Here is a 22639-nt window from a genome sequence, read left to right on the forward strand (position 1 = left end):
CCACATTAGCCATGTGCCATGTGTGCTTAACAGCCACATAGGGTCAGTAGCCACTGTACCCAGTGACTGTAAGCATAGACTATTTCTCTATTGGACAGCATTGTTTTGTATTGTATTTTGTTGTACTTTCTGGTTTGATCATAAGTTGACAAGAGTCCTTATAAAACAAGGTCATCTTATGTTAACAAATAGTCTTCCATCGTCTTTAGAGTTCTTTCAGTAAGAAGGAATATGGTTCAGAAGCCCTAGGGTAGCAGACTATACTTGCTCTGTTCTTCCACATTTTCTCTCCAAGTCTGTTCTTGCCTTGCAGGCACCGAGGAGTTTTTTGACCCTACTGCAGACGCCTCATGTATGAACACGTATACAAAGCGAGATCACGTCTTTGCCAAACTGAATTTACAACTGCAGCGTGGTACAGTGACTCTGTTACACAAGGAACAAGGAGCTCCTCAGGTGGACGAAAGCGCGTTCATGCAGCTGGAGTTTTCAGGTACTGACAGGAGAAGCTAGCTGCTCCTCCTCTCTTTGCCTGCTTCTATTTGATTCTCCCCCATCTGTCAAAATTATAGTTAGAAAGTTATCCCAAGCCGGGCGCCGGTGGCTCACGCCTGTAATCCTAGCTACTCAGGAGGCTGAGATCTGAGGATCACGGTTCAAAGCCAGCCTGGGCAGGAAAGTTCATGAGACTCTTATTTCCAATAAACCCATTAGAAAACCGGAAGTGGTGCTGTGGCTCAAGCAGTACAGCGCTTGCCTTGAGCTGAAGAGCACAGGGACAGTGCCCAAGCCCAGAGTTCAAGCCCCATGACCTACAAAAAAAAAAAAAGAAAGCCCAAACACTGATGCACCACTGGACCTTGAGAAAATTCAGGGTTGGCTTCCTGTGAGCCCCTGGTCATAACAGTCATTGACCCACCAGTACGTAACTTGTTTTTTTTTCAAATATGAGTTTGTGTTTGAAGACATTTTTTTTTTTTTGGGTCCGGTCGTGGGGCCTGAACTCTGGGCCTGAGCACTGTCCCTCAGCTCTTCAGCTCAAGGCTAGTGCTCTACCACTTGAGCCACAGCGCCACTTCGGCTTTTTTCTTTTTGCTTATGTGGTGCTGAGGAATCGAACCCAGGGCCTCGAGCATGCAAGGCAAGTGCTCTACCACTGAGCCACCTTCCCAGCCCCTTGCTTTGGATTTTGACTTTAGGATCAATCCATATCAGTGGAGCAAACTGGCTATGAGTTGAAGACATCATTTTTAATATAGAGCTGTTGCTGATTCATCCTTTTGAACTCAGGTCCTGCAGCACTGTCACGCCTGTCTGAACAAATCTAATCGAATGTTTCTATGTAAAACTAATCTGTGTACGCACATTATAGCACATTATAGCCTCAAGCTTCAACAATACTCTGGCCTGTTTATTTGTCTAGTAGTTCTGTGGTTGGAACCCATGTACATTCTAGGAAAGAGCTCTATCACTGAGCCACACCTCCAGCCCTACACAGTGATTGCAAATGGCAAAATCATGACCAAAAAAAAAAAGCAAGCAAAAATATATAAACCCAGCATTCTAAATAGACCGGCATGACAGCTAACCCATGGGGCAGAGCGCTGTCTACTCTGAACTTACTTGAGACTGATTATGTTGAGTGACTCAATAATTTTTTTGACTTGTTCCCTCTGAATGACCAAAAAGTGCCATGAGTACTGATTTTGGGGTTGGCAAATTTGGAAGGTAAGTAGGCGACTATACCATGGGAGTGTGACTAAATGAGGGTCTACTGTATCTGATTGCTCTTTGTGACTTCGAATTAATGATGTGTAACTAAACATCCAGATGGTGGTTAGGAAATCTCAGTTCTTTTTATTTCATGAAATAGCATTTTTCTTTTTTTGTGCCAATACTGAGTCTTGAGCTCATTGACAGTGCTGTTCCTGAGCTAGTACTCTGTAAATACATTATCTGATGTTTTTAGAAACATACACATCATGGTCGCATGCCTTCACTCATAACATGGCTCACGTTTATCTTTTGTAGATGTAAAACTACTAGCAGAATCTCTTCCTCGAAGAAATTCCTCCTTGCTTTCAGTCCGGCTGGGTGGACTGTTCCTCCGAGACCTGGCCACGGAAGGAACCATGTTTCCTCTTTTGGTCTTCCCTAATCCGGTGTGTATTGTATTGTGGCCAGCATCTGTGCGTTTAGTGAACAGTGTGTTGTAGGTAAACAAAGTGTAATATTAACCTGATTTATTCTGATACGTGATCATCTTGAGGCAGACAGGCTGGGACTAGATATCTTCTTAAATTTGTTGGAGAACAAATGTTAATGAGGTCTGTGGCTTTGCCTCTTCCCTACCTATGTTTTTTTTTTGTCGGTCATGGGGCTTGAACTCTGGGCCTGGGCGCTGTCCCTCAGCTCTTCAGCTCAAGGCGAGTGCTCTACCACTTGAGCTACAGCGCCACTTCTGGTTTTCTGGTGGTTTATTGGAGATAGGAGTCTCACAGTCTTTCCTGCCCGGGCTGGCTTTGAACCGCGATCCTCAGATCTCAGCCTCCTGAGTAGCTAGGATTACAGGCGTGAGCCACCAGCGCCCGGCTTGAATATCTTTTCTATCAGTCATTTTTATTCATTTTGACCTGTAGGCATTGTCAGGGGATTATTTAATTCTTTTTTTTTTTTTTTCTCCCCGTGCTGGGGATTGAATTCAGGAGCCTTGTGCTTGCTAGGCTGGCACTCCACCAGATGAATGACATCCCCAGTGTCATTGATAAATGGAACTAACTTCCCCTCCTTCTCTCTCTCCCTCCCTTCCTCCCTTCCTCCCTTCCTCCCTTCCTCCCTTCCTCCCTTCCTCCCTTCCTCCCTTCCTCCCTTCCTCCTGTTCTTTCAGATTTACTTTTTTTTTTTTTTTTTTGGTACTGGGACTTGAATTCTGGGCCTTGTACTCTCACTGGTTTTTCTGCATAAGACTGATGAATCTACCACTTGAGCTACGCTTCTAGTTGGGGTTTTTGGCTGGTTAGTTGGAGATAAGAGTTTCATAGACTTTTTGCTCTGGCTGGTTTTGAACTGATACCCTTGGAGCTCAGCTTCTAGAGTAGCTAAGATTACTCTCCAAATTTTCTCAGTGTGACTATTTTGTATGTGTATGTGTGTGTGTTAGTCCTGGGGCTTGAACTCAGGGCCTAGATGCTATCCCTGAGGGTTTTTTTTTTTTTTTTTTCTTAAGGCTAGCACTACCAATTGAGAGCTGTACTTCCAGCTTTTTTGGTGAGTTATTAGCAATGAATCTTATGGACTTTTCTGTCTAGGCTGACTTCAAACCTAGATCCTCAGATCTCAGCCTTCTGACTAGCTAGGATTAGAGGTGTGAGCCACCAGTGCCTGGCCCTAATCTTTCTCTTACTCTCTTTCTCTTTCTCTTTCTCTCTCTCTCTTTCTCTGTGTATGTGTATATGTATGTACATATATATTTGATTGTTGAAGATCTTTAATCTTACTAAGTTGGCGGAAGTATGGTTGAAATGGTCGAATAGTCTTTGACCTTGTCCATAATTATTTTTTAGGGAGATGGGGGATTGTTTAGGAGAGGATGAGAGGGTATTCTTAATGCTTAATTTTCATTTAGCAATTTGTTAGATTTGCTGAGTGCCAAGTAGCATACTGGTCTCTGAGAAGAAAAAGCCTTGGTCTTATGAGGTTGGGAAAAAAGCACAAATCTGAATAAGTGTGCAAGTACTCATTAATCTGGTATGAAATGAGTTTTGGTCCATCCCACACTAAGGGGTAAGAGTGTGTATCTATAGTACACCATCCCCTCTTGCCTTCCCATTGATGGATTTTCTTTTTTAATATTTAACAGCAAAAAGAAGTTGGCAGAGTCTCACAGTCATTTGGTCTCCAAACTACATCTGCAGACAGAAGTGACCAATACCCTGGTAATTTATTCTTTTTTTTTTTTTTTTTTTTTTGGTCAGTCGTGGGCCTGGGCGCTGTCCCTGAGCTCTTCTGCTCATAACTAGTGCTCTACCACTTTGAGCCACAGTGCCACTTCTGGTTTTCTGGTGGTTAATTGGAGATAAGAGTCTCATGGACTTCCCTGCCTGGGCTGGCTTTGAACCTTGATCCTAGATCTCAGTCTCTTGAGTTGTTAGGATTATAGGTGTGAGCCACCAGTGCCCAGCTTATTCTGTGTTCTTAAAGCTCCTTCAAAACACCCTTTTTCCAGATCAGTAATCTTTGATCAGTCGTAGAAGAGAGTGTTTTCTGCTTTGGGTAAAGTGGTTTGTCTTTGGATCCATGGAGGCAGCCAAGTGCTACTTTTAACCTGTGTATAACTGTGACAGCCTTGCTGGGCCTCTGGGGTGTGTTTTCCATTTTAGAGCAGTACAGTTCAGTAGCCCAGCCTTAATGATTTCTGTTCAAAAGAGCCAAACCTTATTAGGCTCTCCATTTTAAAAAGTTGCATAATTGTGGACTGATTGGAAAACAATTAAGAAAATATCTTTTTCGCAGAATTTCTCACAGCACTGATGAGAATAAGGTGATTGTTTTTGCTGTGTTCCATTTTTCATTCTACAGTTCTTTCTTTTAGCTGCAGACCCGGACGACCCAGTTTTTGAGATGCTGTATGAGAGAAATCCAGCACACAGTCATTTTGAGAGGCGGTTAAATGTCAGCACGAGGCCTCTGAACATCATCTACAATCCGCAGGCTATTAAAAAAGTAGCAGACTTTTTCTACAAGGGAAAGGTTCATACCTCAGGTTAAATTTTTTGTTTGTTTGATCTTATGTTACTTAAAAAAAAATCTTGGCATTTCTGGTACTCTGGACAATGTTATAAAGCATTTGAATGGTTTGAGAATGTAGAGGAGGCCTGCAAGTAGGTGAGCAAGGCTGTCCCTAGAACCTAGGATGCTGTCTTCTCCCAGAGCCATCAGTGTCCTTGTGTCCTTTTAGTGGGCAATATTTCATGCTGTACATTCTATTATGGTGTGGTTCCTTGGTGAATGGAGGAAGAATACTAAAGGATATCCTTCTAGATTATAGGAACACTGGTCTTTTTTACTTGTTTGGTGCAGCATTTAATACTGCAAAATCCTCAATACCATTGATGCTCCCTTTGTTTTCAAAGAAGATTTGAAATGATAAGTATGGAAAAAACCCTTTATAGACAGACTGAAAGGAATGTTTTCCCAAAGGGGCTTCTCCCAGTCCGGTGACAATGTACTTATTTCCCTGCAATATAACAATGAATTTGTAGTCTTTGGCCCGACAGTGGAGACTTCCTGTAAATAGCAGCATTCCCTGTTAGAATAATGAGGCATTTCCTTCAAAATGCTATTCTTTCTGTTGTAAAAAGTAAGAACTGTCCTTTAGTCCCCTCTTGCCTTTTCTTGTTCTGTAAGATTTTCAATTGTAATGGTTTGGAATATTCTGGAAAATGGTTCAAGAATTTTTACTAAATTAGGTCCTGTTCCTCATGTTCCTCTTTGGCCCTGTGGTTGTGCCACCCATCATGGCTCATTCCTGTGCTCTGTATATGCTTGGTCATTTGGGCTCACAGGTGTTTTCCTACTAATTTCTGTTTGTTTATTTATTTCAGCTGTGGTGGGAAGTTGTGGTGAGAATAGCCATGGCAGTGTTTTTGTGCAGAGCTGCTGCAGTCTTCTGATTCTGTCTTTGTTCCAATTTTTCAGGTTTTGGTTATCAGTCAGAACTTGAGTTGAAAGTGGCTGAAGCAGCTCGAAAACAGTATAACAAGCTGAAGATGCAGACCAAAGCGGAGATCCGACAAACCTTGGACCGGTTGCTAGTGGGGGACTTCATTGTAAGTGCCTCAAACACTGTCAGGGCCAGGGAAACAGCATTTTCCTGACAAGTTCACTGCCTGCTGTAGCTTTACTTGCCATATCAATAACACCAATTTAGTTGGGCCCCGGTGGCTCATGCCTATAATCCTAGCTACTCAGGAGGCTGAGATCTGAGGATCACGGTTTAAAGCCAGCCCTGGCAGGAAAAGTCTGTGAAACTCTTACCTCCAATAAACCACCAGAAAACTGGAAGTGGCACTGTAGTTCAAATGGTAGAGTGCTCGCCTTGAGCTGAAGAGCACAGGGACAGTGCTCAGGCCCAGAGTTCAAGTCCCACAACTGACCAGAAAAGAAAACAAAAAAACTCCCAACAATTTAGGGAACTAAAAGGAGGACCTCCTTATCAGCTAGATCAGCTAGCATAACATAGAAATACCAGGTCTTTAACACAGAAGGGTTTTTTGTTTTGTTTTGTTTTGTTTTTTTGGTGGGTTATGGGGCCTGAACTCTGGGCCTGGGCACAGTCCCTCAGCTCTTCAGCTCAAGGCTAGCACTGTACCACTTGAGCCACAGCGCCACTTCCGGCTTTTTTTTCCACCCCTGCTTATGTGGTGCTCAGGAATTGAACCTAGGGCCTCATGCATGCAAGGCAAGCACTCTACCACTGAGCCACCTTCCCTGCCTCACCACCCCTTTTTTTTTGTAGGTTGTGGGGCTTGAGCTCTGGGCCTTTGCACAGTCCCTCAGCTCTTCAGTCAGGGCTAGCACTCTGCCACTTGAGCCACAGTGCCACTTCCGGTTTTCTGGTGGTTCATTGGAGATAAGAGTCTCACAGGCTGACTTTGATCCACAATCCTCAGATCTCAGTCTCCTGAGTAGCTAACCAGCTCCACCAGTGCCTGGCAAACACAGAAGTTTTAATAAAAGGGGTGAATGATAGAGCAAGTCAGGTGCCAGGAATAACATTTGTTTGTGTGCCATTTTCTAGAGCTGGTATTGTATGAATATTTCACATCAGAGCTTCCCCTTTTTCCTTTACTCACTGTTGTAAGAAGGTCAACAACTACAGTGATGCTTGCTTTTGTCCCAGCATATGATGGGTACTGATGGGACATTCTATACAAGGAGAGGAAAGTCATCAACCCAGTCCAGTTTCTGACAATGAGAGCAGTACATTGCCAAGATGCAGCAGTAGAGGGAGTGGCTAGGAATGTGGTGTTCCAGAGCTGGGGAGGGCAGATCCCCATGCTCAGAATAGAATGTAGATAATTGTGTGCGGAATGGGGATCTAGGCCTGTTTCCTGTTTCCTCTGTGGTGTCTCTCTGTGTGTGTATGTATGTATGTGTATGTACACAAATTGTAAAAATTACTATCCTCTTGGTTTTTTTGTTTGTTTTTTTGTTTTTGGTTGGTCACGGGGCTTGAACTCTGGGCTTGGGTGCTGTCTCAGCGCTCTTCAGCTCAAGGTGAGCACTCCACTGCTTGAGCCACAGCGCGCTACATCCGGTTTTCTAGTGGTTTATTGAGATAAGAGTCTCACAGACTTTCCTGCCCTATCTGGCTTTGAACCATGGTCCTCAGATCTCAGCCTCCTGAGTAGCTAGGATTACAGGTGTGAACCACTGGTGCTGGCTTATCCTCTTATCTTAGAACAAAGTAGATTCTTTCTGATGATATTTATAGAAATGGACTTGTACCACATTAATTGAAGCTAATTAGGAAGACAATTACCAAATTCATGCCTTGGTGTTTTATTTGTTTTCAAACATCAAAGCCAGTGCTATTCCCCAAGATATATATATATATTTTTTTTGGTCTGGTCGTGGGGCCTGAACTCTGGGCCTGGGCGCTGTCCCTCAGCTCTTCAGCTCAAGGCTAGTGCTCTACCACTTGAGCCACAGCACCACTTCCGGCTTTTTTCTTTTTGCTTATGTGGTGCTGAGGAATCGAACCCAGGGCCTCTGGCATGCAAGACAAGTGCTCTACCACTGAGCCACCTTCCCAGCCCCCCTGAGTTTCTTTTTGCTCAAGGCTAGCACTCTGCCATTTGAGTCACAGTGCCGCTTCTGGCTTTTTTTTGTGTATGTGGCACTGAGGAATTGAACCTGGAGTTCATGTGTGTTAGGCAAGCACTCTACCACTAAGCCACATTCCCAAACCAACAAAATGTTTCTTAAACTATGGCTCATTAACCAAAGGACCAACAACTCCCCAAATTGATGATTTGCTAATTTTTCTCTCCACTTTAGACATTTGCCTATGAGAATAGTCGCAACTCTCCAGCATTTTAACCCTGCTGTAATCCAAGAGATTGGAACCCTAGTGCCTGGTTGGGGTTCCAGGAAGGCTGAGCTCCACATCAGTTAGCAACCAGGTTACTGACTTGTGTTTCATTCTTACAGGAGGAAAGCAAACGATGGTCTGTGCGGCTAGATATTTCTGCCCCTCAGGTGATATTTCCTGATGATTTCAAGTTCAAGAATCCTGTATTAGTTGTTGTGGATCTAGGAAGAATGCTGTTGACCAATAGCCAAGGTCAGTGCCAGTGTGAGGCCATGAAACCAGACCATGTGCCCTGCCCGTGCATCAAGGAAAGCTTAACAAAAGCTTACCTGATACTTTTATTTATTTGTTTGTTTGTTTGTTGTTGGGCCTGAACTCTGGGCCTGGGCACTGTCCCTCAGCTTTTCAGCTCAAGGCTATCGCTCTACCACTTGAGCCACAGCACCACTTCTGGCTTTTTTTTTTGCTTATGTGGTGCTGAGGAATCAAACCCAGGGCCTCAGGCTTGCAAGGCAAGCGCTCTACCACTGAGTCACCTTCCCAGCCCCACTTTTATTTATTTATTATTTATTTTTTAACCAGTCCTGGGGTTTGAACTCAGGGCCTAGGCACTGTCCTTGAGGTTTTGCTCAAGGCTAGCACTCTACCATTTGAGCCACACTTCCGGCTTTTTGTGCTTATGTGGTGCTGAGGAATTGAACCCAGGGCCTCATGCATGCAAGGCGAGCACTCTACCACTGAGCCACCTTCCCAGCCCCAGCCTTTTCTGTTTATGTGGTACTGAGGAATTGAACTCAGGGCTTCATGAATGCTAGGCAGGCACTCTATAACTAAGCCACATTTTGAGCCCTTACCTGTTACTTTTAAAGTAATAGCTTCGTTATTATATGGCTCTCATTTAAAAACATATAATTCATCTGGGCATGGTGGCACATGCCTCTAGTCTATTGAGAGGCTGAAGCTGTTGGGTTTTAAATTTGGAGTGGTTTCTGCTCACTAAAACTGGGTCTGAGCTCTGGATACTGTGTGGAGCAAGCAGATGAGACATCTTTTCTTTCTGATCATTTTGATGGGGAGAAGAGAATGAACACTGAGGCAAAGGAAAAAGTATGAAATAGGTATAGAGAAAAAAACATATATAGAGAGAACAGTCAGGCAGTACACCTCCAATGCTGGGAGTGTACTACTGGCAGCAGGTGGCAGCCTTTGTACCCCATTATAAGCTCTGAGCCACTGGGGCTCCAGCTTTTCTCACAGGCATTTTTCTCTGTGTTTTGTCTCCAAACATAACTGCACACATGGTAAATACAGATGCTGGGCTTTCACTTTTCATCCTTTTTTTTTTTTTTAAATTGGGGTTGGTTGAAACTTGTTTTCATGATTCTAGAGTAGGGCAAGATGAAATACGCTCTTGTTTTTTTCTCCCCTGCAGATGACACCAGGAGGAAAAGTGGGGACAGGTCAGCCTCTGAGGACAATCAGTTTAGTGATGATGAGTATAAGACCCCTCTGGCCACACCTCCCAGTACTCCACCCCCGGAGACAAGCAGCAGTAACAGCAAGAAAACACCTCCCTTTTCTGGAGTGGAGTTTAGCGAGGAGCAGCTTCAGGCCCACTTAATGAGTACCAAGATGTACGAGCGGTATTCCTTGTCATTTATGGACCTCCAGATCATGGTGGGACGAGTGAAAGACAATTGGAAACATGTCCAGGACATCGATGTGGGGCCCACCCACGTGGTAGAGAAATTCAATGTTCATCTACAGTTAGAGCGGAGGCTAATTTATACCTCAGACCCCAAATACCCAGGGGCTGTGCTCTCAGGCAACTTGCCAGATTTAAAAATCCACATAAACGAAGATAAGATATCTGCCCTGAAGAACTGCTTTGCTCTCCTCACCACACCAGAAATGAAGACTTCGGACACTCAGATCAAAGAGAAGATTTTCCCCCAAGAAGGTCAGCGGGGAAGCCTGCAGGACTCAGTAATGAACTTAACCCAGAGCATTGTGATGCTGGAGCAGCACACACGCGAGGTTCTGGTAGAGTCACAGCTCCTCCTGGCTGAATTTAAAGTTAACTGTATGCAGCTTGGTGTGGAGAGCAATGGCCGCTACATTTCTGTGCTCAAAGTATTTGGTACCAATGCTCACTTTGTAAAGAGGCCTTATGATGCTGAAGTCTCCCTCACTGTTCATGGATTGCTCCTGGTGGACACCATGCAGACCTATGGTGCTGATTTTGACCTTTTGATGGCTTCTCATAAGAACTTGAGCTTTGATATTCCAACAGGAAGCCTGCGGGACAGCAGGGCCCAGTCTCCTGTCTCTGGACCTCACATGGTTACCGATACGGCCTCTGTGAATGACCGATCAGCAACAAGTGTTTCCCTGGAAAAGATCCTCACCAAAGAGCAAGAGTCCCTCATTAAGCTGGAGTATCAGTTTGTGAGTTCTGAGTGCCCGTCCATGAGCTTAGATAGCACGCTTCAAGTGGTTTCTCTGCAGGTGAACAACTTGGATATTATCTTAAATCCAGAGACAATTGTGGAGTTGATTGGTTTCCTTCAAAAATCCTTCCCCAAGGAGAAAGATGATTTGAGTCCTCAGCCTTTAATGACTGATTTAGAAAGAAGCTTTAGTGAGCAAGGAACTTACCAGTCTACCTATGAACAGAACACGGAAGTTGCTGTGGAAATCCACAGGCTTAACCTGCTGCTCCTTCGGACAGTGGGAATGGCAAATGGGGACAAACATGGCCGGAAAATTGCCACGGCGAGCATAGGTGGCACCAAGGTTAACGTGTCAATGGGCAGCACGTTCGATGTGAATGGCTCCTTAGGCTGTTTGCAGCTTATGGACCTGACACAAGAGAATGTTAAGAACCAGTATGTTGTCAGCATTGGGAATTCTGTGGGCTACGAAAATATCATCAGTGACATCGGCTACTTTGAATCTGTGTTTGTTAGAGCGGAAGACGCAGCCCTGACTGAAGCTTTGAGTTTCACGTTTGTTGAGAAATCCAAGCAGGAATGTTTTCTCAACCTGAAGATGGCTTCCTTGCATTACAACCATTCTGCCAAGTTCTTAAAGGAGTTGACATTATCCATGGATGAACTGGAAGAAAATTTTCGAAGTATGCTGAAAAGTGCAGCCACCAAAGTCACCACCGTCTTAGCTACCAAGACAGCTGAGTACAGTGAGATGGTGTCCCTCTTTGAAATGCCAAGAAAGACCCGGGAGCCCTTTTTCCTGGAGGAGGACGAGGCGCACGGGTTTGGCTTTGCTTCGCCTCACTCGGACACAGTGAAGCTTATCTTGAACATCAACATTGAGTCACCAGTTGTCTCCATTCCCCGGAAGCCTGGGAGCCCTGAGTTATTGGTGGGACACCTAGGACAGATATTCATCCAGAATTTTGTGGCTGGTGATGATGAATCCAGAAGTGACCGTTTGCAGGTGGAGATCAAAGACATTAAGTTATATTCTTTAAATTGTACCCAGTTGGCCAGCAGAGATGGCGCTGGATCAGAAGTCAATCGGACATGTTGCCTGCCCTCTGGGTCTGCCAGTGCTAACAGCCAGGAGGAAGCGTATTTCACCAGACACGATTTTTTTGAATCTTTGCATAGAGGTCAAGGTGAGGAGCAGCAGACTTCTGTTTGATTTGGTTGAAAGGTTCAAAACCCAGCTCATATAGTAGTTGGCTAAAAATAGCAACAAAAGCTGTTTCTAGCCAGTTGCCTATGTAATCCTAGCTGTTCAGGAGGATGAGATCTGAGGATTTCCATTCAAAGCCAGTCTGGGCAGAAAAGTTGATGAGCCTCCTATTTCCAATTATCCAACAAAAAGCTGGAAGTAGAGTTGTGGCTCAAATGGTAGGGTGCTACCCTTGAGTAGAAAAGCTCAGGGACAGTATCCAAACTCTGAGTTCAGGCTCTAGAACTGTCATGCACGGGTGAGCGTGTACACACACACACACACACACACACACACACACACACACACACACACACACACACACACACACACACACACACACACACACACACACACACACACACACACACACACACACACACACACACACACACACACACACACACACACACACGAATAAACACTGTCATGCACGGGTGAGCGTGTGCACACACATGAATAAATACACACACACACACACACACACACACACACACACACACACACACACGAATAAGCCCCAGATTATATTTGAGGAACTCATAGTAGAACTTTAGTATCATGCCTCATATTAGCTTGCTCCATTTGTCTTCATCCTTTGCCATTCGATGTCATATTTGCAAAGTAAGAATTTTGTTTCTTCAGTGCTGCTTACCCATGGGTGCGCTCTGTGAGGATGCTGGTCAAACTGGTGCATTATATCGATGTTCTTAATTCTAAATTGCAAACTTTAACTAGTTAAGTATTATAGCCCAGGATAGCTGAAGAGGTGAATATAAATAGAGTAGGACAATATGGTCTCCTTTGCTGTTTGGCCATCTTCTGTTGTGGTTTGGCCTAGGGTTCTGGGAATGAAATTCTGAATTTGTATTCTGGATCCAATCTGCTATATACAGTCAGGTCTGTTAGTCTTGGCATGCACAGAGATCAGGTAAGCTCTAAAGCCTGGTTGTACTTACTGGTAAAGAAATTCCAAGGGCTGGGAAGGTGGCTCAGTGGTAGAGTGCTTGCCTTACATGCATGAGGCCCTGGGTTTGATTCCTCAGCACCACATAAGCAAAAAAAAAAAAGCCGGAAGTGGCGCTGTGGCTCAAGTGGTAGAGTGCTAGCCTTGAGCTGAAGAGCTAAGGGACAGCGCCCAGGCCCAGAGTTCAGGCCCCCCGACCAAACCCCCCAAAAAAAGAAATTCCATAGTTAGGATTTATAGGTATGTACTATAATGCCCATCCTGTTGAATGAGATGGTATTTTGTTAACTTTTTTTTTTTAACCTGGACTGAACTTTAACCCTCCCAAGATCTGCCTCTTGAGTAGCTGGAAGTATAGGTGTGTACCACTATGCCCAGCCGCTTATTGTGTCATATTTTGAAGCTTCAAAATAGAGCATGTCACTACAATTTCCCTTTCCTTCTTTCCTTCTTCCTTCCCTCTCTTTCTCTTTCTCATCTTTTCTCCTCTCTTCTCTTTCCTTCCCTCCTCCGCCCCCTCCAATTATTGCATAGACCCCATGCCCTCTGGTTCTGGTTGAACAGTAACTCATGGACTCTGTTTTAAATCCATGATATTTAATCATCAATATAACATGGTAGATATTAGTGTTTATAGTTTCATTTCTTCTCTCTTCTCCCAGCTTTTCACATCTTGAATAATACTACCATTCAGTTTAAACTGGAGAAGATCCCCATAGAGAGAGAATCTGAGTTGACTTTCTCCCTTAGTCCAGATGACCTGGAAACCTCTAGCATCATGAAGATTGAAGGAAAATTTGTCAATCCGGTTCAGGTAAATACCCATTGACTGACTGGCTTTGAATAGTGATAATTTCTGCCTTCTGAGCTAGGATTACAGGTGTGAGCCACCAAGACTGGCTTGAGACCAGAAACTTCTGATTTTTGCACCTTGTGGATTTTGAAATTTTTGTAAAAACTTCTTTGGGTGAGCATCCTTCTTCTGACGATTAGAATTGGGAATAACTTTTGATATGTTATATGAATTTATAGGAAGTTTCAGATTAGGGCTTTTTTTGGTTTCAGATTAGGGTTACTCAACCTATATTTATATTTATCTTTCATAAATGTGTTAGATTTTCATTTGCTACACATTTATGTAATTAAGTATTGGAATGAAAGTATATGGTTTCAAGGGAACATTATTACTGCACAGAGCTTTTTTTTTGTCGGTCGTGGGGCTTGAACTCTTGGTCTGGGTGCTGTCCCTGAGCTCTTCAGCTCAAAGTTAGCGTTCTACTACTTGAGCCACAGCGCCACTTCTGGTTTCGTGGTAGTTAATTGGAGATGAGTCTCACAGACTTTTTCTGCCTGGGCAGGCTTTGAACCATGATCCTCAGATCTCAGCCTCCTGAGTAGCTAGTATTACAGACGTGAGCCGCTGGCACCAGGCTATATCTATTTTTGATAGCTTGTAAACCTGCAATCCTTTTATATGTGGTTTTGTCACTAGGCAGTCATTCTTGTTAGCCTTCTTCATGTGGAATAGGTGTGAGTTGTATTAAGAAGGTAGATCCCTAGTTCTGTTGCCATTCAGAAATAGGGAAATTCTTCTTAAAAAAGTCAGAGACTGTCCTTCACAGGAAGATACGATATTGTCACTTTGGATACTCTTGGTCTAGCTTGAAAAACAATGTGATTATCTGAGTTATTGGTAGAGTCTTTCAAAGGAGAATTTGTCTTTGCTTTCTGAAGTTAACAGGACCAGAATAGGAACTTGGGTATAATATGTGCTATATGTGTGCTATATGTTACAATCTTCCTTCTTCAAAATAAACTTTTCTCCTTTATTTCTTCAAAGCAAAGAACATTACTTTATAAAACAAAGACAGGCAGGGTCTTAAGACAGCAGACTCTAGTCTGGACCTCTTAAGTAGTCACTAGACTGTCCAGAAGTTGTTCCAGGGTATGTGGTTAACACAAAGTGTGAGCCTGTTGCTGTCAGGAGCTCCTAGGTGAGGGTTTGTGGTTGAGAAAACATCCCCTAGCTTCCTGCTCAGGCCAAATGTCTTAGTAGTAGTAGTTACCAGAACAGTTTTTTCTAAGCACATGATAGGATTATCATGGGGGATTATATTGCTACATTTCCACATGTTTTTGTTAAAAATCTCACTCCCTCTCACTGTTCTTGCCCTCCTTCCCCCTTTCTCAAAACAATTTGTGTGTGTATCTCTCTCTCTCTCTCTCTCTCTCCCTGGAAATCAGGATTTAAACTCAGAATTTGACTTTTTGTTCTTTGTCTGGTGCTGTACCATCTGAGCCATACTTCCAACCCCAACCCACTTTTTGTTTTTCTTTTTGTATTGGTACTAGGGCTTGAAAACTTGGGGTCTGGATGCTCTCCCTTAGCTTTTTTGCTCAAGACTGGCAGGTACTCTACCCCTTGAGCCACCCTTCCACTTCTGGCTTTTGCTAGTTAATTGGAGATAAGAGTCTCTTGTATTTGTCTTCCCAGTCTGGCTTTGAACCTTGATCCTCAGAGCTCAACCTCCTGAGTAGCTAGGATTACAGGGAAGAGCAACTGGGTACCCAGCTCTGTTGACCTATTTTTTGTTGGTCATGGGGCTTGAACATAGGGCCTCAGTGCTGTTTCTGTGCTCTTTTTGCCACTTTGAACCATAGTTCCACTTCCAGTTTTCTGGTGGTTAATTAGAAGTAAATGGACTCTCCTGCCCTATCTGGTTTTGAAACATGATCTTCAGATCTCAGCCTCCTGAGATGCTAGGATTGTAAGCATGAGCCATCAGTGCTGGCTAAGATTTAATTCTTTAAATCACTTTATTATGAAAGATGTAAACACACAGCAGAACGATAGGCCTACATGCTTATCATTCCTATTCACCATTGTCCAGGGGTTGCCATTCTGTTTGATCTGTCTCTTTTATTGAGGGAGTAGAGTGGTGGTGCTGAGGTGGAACTCAGGGCCTTGCACACTCCAGATAAGGGCTCTGCCACTGAAATGAAATATTTTAAGGTAGTGTCGAGATTTCATATTATATTCATCCTGGTGTATTGGGATGTAGCTCAGCAAAGTCTGTGTGTCTGTCCACATAGCTGCAATGGTACTAGCATACCTTCCTGAATTAATAACAATTTCATGGTACCTTTTAAGTTTGAATCCATTTTTAGATAATCCATTTGATTATCTCAAAAATGTGCTCCCCTTTGGTTGGTGTAAATCAGGATCCAAAGAGGTCTACATGTTGTACTTGGATGCTAGGGTTTCTCTTAATCTAGTTTTCTTTTCTTTTTGCCCCTGTGCCATGATTTTATTGTGGAAGTAAGGTCAGGTGCCCTGCAGAATATCATATTTGCAACCGAAGAATTTTGTTTCTTCAGTGCTGCTCACCTGTGGGTGCTGTAGGAGATGTGCTGTGTGAGGATGCTGGTCAAACTGGTTCATTTTATCAATGTTCTTATTCTAAATAGTGAATTTTAACTAGTTAAGCATTATAGCCCAGGATAGCTGAAGAGGTGAATAGTAGGATAATATGTTCTCCTTTGCTGTTTAGCCATCTGCTGTGTTGGGTTGGCCCAGGGTTGGTCCTGGACTAGCTAGCTGCTCGTTTGTCACTTCACTTGGGCCTTTGTATTTCCTGTGAACTCTTCAGGCTTCATTGGATTATGCTTCATTTTTGGCTAGAACACTTCAAAGGTAGTGCTGTGCACCCATCCTACATTATGTCAGGAGACATGTGACATCTGTATCTCCTACTGATGCTGCATGATGCTGCAATTGCTGATGTGTAGGTGGCAAGAGCCTGATCCGCCTTTGTCAAACTCCTTGTCAGCCATTCATGCAATGCTCTATTCCACTGTTGAACTTTGATGTGATAATTTAATTAGCAGTTAATGAGACAGAGACAGAGAAAAAGAGAAAGTATAAACCTTAAACAATCAGTTTCTCATCATTATTATTTAAAAAGTACTAAGCATCCTTTGTTGTTCTGTTGGGTGACGGTTGGCCAGTTTTAGAGGCCCAGCCTCCTGGCACGCCCACATTAGGGCTTTGGCAGTACTTGCCTCAATTTCTGCCATTATTTTTTTGGTTGGGGTGATTTGCAAAGTCACCTGGTGCTGTGGGAAGGCCCTGTGAATAGAAGGACAGAAAGAAGTAGAATCAGAAAAGAATTGAAAGACATAGTCCTTGCTAACTTAAAGCTTTCTGGGACACAGAAATAGCAACTAGAGATGGAGGGGAGTGAGTTAATGATAGCTGTTGACTAAACTGAATTGTTCCCTTGCCTGCAGGTTGTGTTAGCCAAGCATGTGTATGAGCAGGTCTTGCAGACGCTGGACAACCTGGTGTACAGTGAAGATCTGAATAAATTTCCAGCCAGCGCTCCCTCCTCCCCTTGCCCTACTTCTCCCCTACCTGTCCTTAGTACCTGTGGAGAACCTGTTGCCGACAGGAAGGAGAATGGGCTGTTCAGCCACTCCAGCCTTTCTAGTGCCTCCCAGAAGTCCTTGTCTGTGAAGGAAGCCAAGGCCTTCACTCAGATTCAAGCCAACTTCTGTATCTCAGAGCTCCAGGTACAGCTGAGTGCAGATCTGACTTTGGGAGCCCAAGGTCTTGTGAGCTTAAAGTTTCAGGATTTTGAGGTGGAGTTCAGTAAAGACCACCCTCAGACCTTATCCATTCAGATTGCCCTGCGCTCTCTTCTGATGGAAGACTTACTGGAGAAGAATCCAGACTCCAAATATAAGAACCTGATGGTATCTCGAGGGGCTCCTAAGCCATCAAGCCTAGCACAGAAAGAGTATCTCTCTCAGTCCTGCCCCTCCGTATCCAATGTGGAGTATCCTGACATGCCTCGGTCTCTGCCTTCCCACATGGAGGAAGCGCCGAATGTCTTCCAGTTGTACCAGAGACCCACCTCCGTGTCCCGGAAGACACAGAAGGAAGTCAAAGACAAGGAGTGTCCCTTAACTCCTCCTCCCTCCCCCACAGTAGATGGACCCAAGGTGCATGTGGGGAAGAGTCAGTTTGATGATTCCTTGGTCCACATCAACATATTCCTGGTGGATAAGAAACATCCGGAATTCTCTTCCATTTACAATCGAGTTAACCGGAGCATTGATGTTGATTTTAACTGCTTGGATGTGCTGATCACCTTGCAGACCTGGGTGGTGATACTGGATTTTTTTGGGATTGGCTCCACTGCAGACAACCATGCAATGAAGGTGCCACCTGAGGGCCTTGTACAAAATGTAAAGTCAGAATCCAGTTCTGTAATGGAGTCTGAACTTCAGGACCCTATCAACACCAAGCTGGATCTCAAGGTATCTGTTCCCTCGGGCTCCCTAAGTCCTAAAACTGAATTTTGGTCTGCTTATTTAAATGTGAGCATTTTACATTTATTCTGGAAAATACCTTTTTTTGGCAGGGAGCTATGTAGTCTTCTGGGTGTCTGTTATAAAAGGGGAATATAAATGTATGAGAAAGGTTGGATGCTGGTGGCTCATGCATGTAATCCTAGCTACTCAGGAGGCTGAGATCTAAGGATTGTGGTTTGAAGCCATCTTGAACAGGAAAGCCCATGAGCCTCTTATCTCCAGTTAATAGCTAAAAAGCTGGAAGTGAGTTGTGGCTTAAGTGGCAGAGCACTAGCTTACTACTTCCAGGATTATTGTCCTTATAACTTATCTCTGGTACTCACTGTAAGTAAGTAAGTTAGAGATGGCACTTGGGTTTTTGGCCATTGCTGTGTGATGGAACAGTAAGACATGAGGGTAGTTAGACTGAGTTGACATTTCAAGGTACCTAGGCCTTGTAACTACGGTGGCTGATGACGTTTGTATGTTGGGGATGAAGGTCTTTGAGTGTGTGGACTTGTACTCACTGATGGGGAAAAATCAGAGAGGAGAATCATATTTGTCTTGCTGGCCTTGCTGGCAGCAGCGGCCCTCTTCCCAGCGGGAAGAGATATAGGACAGAGATGAGAAAGAGCCAGCTTTGCCCTCTGCTTAGTATGAAGGACTGTGCTGTGCGCTGGGGTCTTGGTCCCCAGGCCCAAGACAAATGGAAATGGCTGAGCCTTATTCCTTCTTGGCTTGTACTTAGTATGCTTGTAACTGATTTTGTTATTGTGGCCCAAGCTAAGGAGTGGGGAGTTGTCCCAGGGGGTGCTGCAGAGATTACAGTGGTGATGAACACCTCTCAACAATGTACTTTTTGAAGTAAGAATTTTTTTTTTTTTTTGGTCTGGTCGTGGGGCCTGAACTCTGGGCCTGGGCGCTGCTCTTCAGCTCAAGGCTAGCGTTCTACAACTTGAGCCACACTGCCACTTCCGGCTTTTTTCTTTTTGCCCATGTGGTGCTGAGGAATCGATCCCAGGGCCTCAGGCATGCAAGGCAAGCGCTCTACCACTGAGCCACCTTCCCAGCCCTGAAGTAAGAATTTTTTTTTTTTGGGTCTGGTTGTGGGGCCAACTCTGGGCCTGGGCCTGGGCACTGTCCCTCAGCTCTTGAGCTCAAGGCGAGCATTCTACCACTTGAGCTACAGCGCCACTTCCGTCCGGTTTTCTGGTAGTTTATTGGAGATAGGAGTCTCACGGTCTCTCCTGCCCGGGCTGGCTTTGAACCGCCATCCTCAGATCTCAGCCTCCTGAGTAGCTAGGATTACAGGTGTGAGCCACCAGCGCCCTGCTTTGAAGTAAGAATTTTTGTAAACCAATTTTTTTTTTCCCCATGGGCCGTGAGCTCAGTGCCTGGGCACTGTCCCTGAGCCTCTCTATGTTCAAGGACAGCACTCTACCACTTCCAGCCTTTTCTGTGTATTTGGTACTGAGGAATCGAACCCAGGGCTTCATGCATGCTAAGCAGGCACTCTGCCACTAAGCCACATTGGCAGCCCTGAAAACCATTTTTGTTGTGAAGAATCTCATACATATCATAGAGAAGATACTATAATGAACCCTATATACACAGCTCTATATGTCATCACATCTCCTTTGTTCTTTTTTCCCTCACTGAAATGTTTTACACCTTGACATTCTTTAGTTTCATTTCTGGAAAAAAATAGACATTTTCTTTTTTTTTATTTCTTTTTTTAAAATTTTATTTTATTTGTGAACATACTGTACAGAGGGGTTACAATTACATGGGCAAGATAATGCATACATTTCTTACCAAGCATTGCAGCCTCCTCCTTTGAAAAATAGACATTTTCTTACATGACTATAATATATTGTTCCATCCAGCTACATTAAATAAAAATGTATTGGTATTATATAACACTTAACTGCACGCTCAGATTTCCCTATTTCAGAAATGCCCTTTTATTGGTGGAGTGTAGAGGAGTGAATGATTTATAAAACTCCATGCTTTTTTTAAAATGTTATTTATTTATTTATTGTGAGAATACCGTACAGAGGAGCTACAATTTCATGGGCAAGATAACGAGTACATTTCTTTCTTTTTTAAAAATTTTTATTTATTTTTTTATTGTGAAAATACTGTACAGAGGGGTTACAATTACATGGGCAAATAATGAGTACATTTCTTTTTTTTTTTTTTTTTTTGGTCGGTCGTGGGGCTTGAACTCTCGGCCTGCTCAGCTCTTCAGCTCAAGGCGAGCGCTCTACCACTTGAGCTACAGCACCACTTCCATGAGTACATTTCTTATCAAGCATTGTAGCCTCCTTCTTTGTTTCCCCTTCCCAACCCTTACCATCCTCTTGCCTCCATGCTTTTTTTTTTAACTTTTTTTTTTGGTGGGTGCCAAGGTTTGAGCACAGGGCCTTGTTAGGCAGGTGCTCTAATGCTTTAGCTAGGCTGACAGACATGTGTAAACTCTACCAGCTACTCAACTAACTACTTAGGAGGCTGAGGTCAGGAGGATTGTGGATTAAAGCCAGCTTAGAAAAGTTTGTGAGATCTCTACTCAATAGATGGAGTTGTTACAAAGAATGCTGTTTCTGAGACACAGGGCCTGGCTTTTCTTCTGTTTGTAGTTGTCTTTAGGAAAGAAGAACCTTTGCTTGTGTTTTTATATAAAGTCCTTGTTGATGGTGCAGTGTGTGAAATACTTGTTCAAAGGCACTAGGTGTGATTCTAAGTCATTTTTTTTTTTTTTTTTTTTGGGTCCGGTTGTGGGGCCTGAACTCTGGGCCTGGGCGCTGTCCCTCAGCTCTTCAGCTCAAGGCTAGCACTCTACCACTTGAGCCACAGCGCCACTTCCGGCTTTTTTTTTTTTTTTCTTTTTGCTTATGTGGTGCTGGGGAATCGAACCCAGGGCCTCATGCATTGCAAGGCAAGTGCTCTACCACTGTGCCACCTTCCCAGCCCTCTAAGTCATTTTTATCATCTGGCTTTGACAAATTTTAGAGCAGAGTTCACAAATGTGTTTGAGTCATTGCAGAACTGGGCATATTATCAGTGTGTACAAACATGGGCCAAGTTGTCTTACAATGTCCAAGGCAAGAGGAGGAAAGATGCCACGGAACCTGGAATATAGGCTGCCCTTTATCATCAGCTCTGGGTCTCACCCTGGGGTGACTGGGCTGGGGTGCAGCCAGCATCATGCAAAGGCTTTCCTCCCTTCCTAGGCCTTTCTGTACCCTCCTTGATTTTGTTCTGTTATTTCCCTGACAGACACCCCTTGACCCGCCCCTCCCTCCCCCTCTTTCCCCGCCCCCCCAGTAATATTTGCTTTCTTTCATCTGCTCTGTTCCTAGGTTCATTCACTCTCCCTTGTGCTCAATAAGACCACCAGCGAGCTTGCTAAAGCAAATGTTTCCAAATTAGTAGCACACCTGGAAATGATTGGTAAGTCTCGGTGAGGGTGGTGGTGGGGGGGCAGGAGGGGATCAAACTTGTAAGATCTAGGAAGTATTTGAATATCCCAACACCAGACTAATTGTCTTCACATGCTTAGTGGGATGTGGATGGATGGCTGGATTGTAGTTGGTTTATATTTGGCCCCAAAATACCAGCTTGTGGATTAGAATTGTTTGGAGGATAGCTTGTAAAAATGCAGGAGTTTGGCACTGCCTCCTCCACTGCGCTCTCCCTCCTCTGTCCCCAGAATCTGATAGTAGGAATAGGCCCAGGCATCTGTATATTTTTGTGTTGGTACCAGAGCTTGAATCCAGTGCTTCCTGCTAGCTGATGCACTTTGCTTGCTTGTTCACTCATGGCTTGTACTCTACCACTTGAACCGCACCTCCAGTCTGCTGTAGTTTTTTGGAGATGGAGTTTTTCAGTCTTTTCTGCCCTGGGCTGGCTTTGAACTGTGATCCTCCAGATCTCAACTTTCTGACTAGTTAGTATCGGGTTTTTTTGTTTGTTTGTGTTTGTGCATGTATACATGTATGTGTACATGTGCGCCAGTGCTGGGGCTTGAACTCAGGGCCTAGACACTGTCCTTGAGCTTTTTTGCTCAAGGCTAGTGTTCTGCCACTAGAGCCACAACTCCATGCCCTGCTTTTTGGTGGTCAATTGCAGATGAGTCTCACAGGCTTTCCTGCCTGGACTGGCTTTGAACTACAGTCCTTAAATCTCAACCTTCTGAGTAGCTAGGATTACAGGTATGAGCTACTGGCACCTGTCTTCTCTAATAATTATGATAAATTTTGTTTTATGAAAGCAACTGTTCAGAATATTCCTTTCAGTATCCACAGTGTTAAGAATGATCCATCTAAGGTTTATGCTCTGGTTGCATGTGCCCCAGCATCCTCTCTTTCTCCTCCCTGCCATTTAGGGGCTGCACCCCTGCCATCAGATTCCTCTCAAACCTGTCTCCTGTGTCTGTCAACCTCACTGATTTTATTCTTTTATCTTAAATCACTCTTAAACCCAATTAACATTGTTTGAATAGCTGACACATTTCTGACATT

General features: G+C 44.0%; 1 protein-coding gene across 8 annotated transcripts in view; it reads left to right on the forward strand.

Moving 5' to 3' along the window:
- The window catches only part of Vps13d (vacuolar protein sorting 13 homolog D), a 242471-nt gene that overhangs the window by 33241 nt on the left and 186591 nt on the right, over positions 1-22639 (forward strand). For 7 of the 8 annotated variants that reach the window (XM_070037405.1, XM_070037408.1, XM_070037409.1 and 4 more), the window contains exons 13-22: positions 314-493; positions 2032-2162; positions 3860-3935; positions 4592-4762; positions 5698-5828; positions 8215-8347; positions 9528-11735; positions 13424-13575; positions 17052-18083; positions 21479-21569. In XM_070037405.1, coding sequence (XP_069893506.1) covers positions 314-493; positions 2032-2162; positions 3860-3935; positions 4592-4762; positions 5698-5828; positions 8215-8347; positions 9528-11735; positions 13424-13575; positions 17052-18083; positions 21479-21569 — 4305 coding nt within the window. Of the gene's footprint in view, positions 1-313; positions 494-2031; positions 2163-3859; positions 3936-4591; positions 4763-5697; positions 5829-8214; positions 8348-9527; positions 11736-13423; positions 13576-17051; positions 18084-21478; positions 21570-22639 lie in introns of those variants that run through there. The other variant, XM_070037412.1, reaches the window with a different exon arrangement.

Source organism: Dipodomys merriami, unplaced genomic scaffold, assembly GCF_024711535.1.
Source record: "Dipodomys merriami isolate MVZ:Mamm:240054 unplaced genomic scaffold, mDipMer1.0.p SCAF_28, whole genome shotgun sequence".
Lineage (NCBI taxonomy): Eukaryota > Metazoa > Chordata > Mammalia > Rodentia > Heteromyidae > Dipodomys > Dipodomys merriami.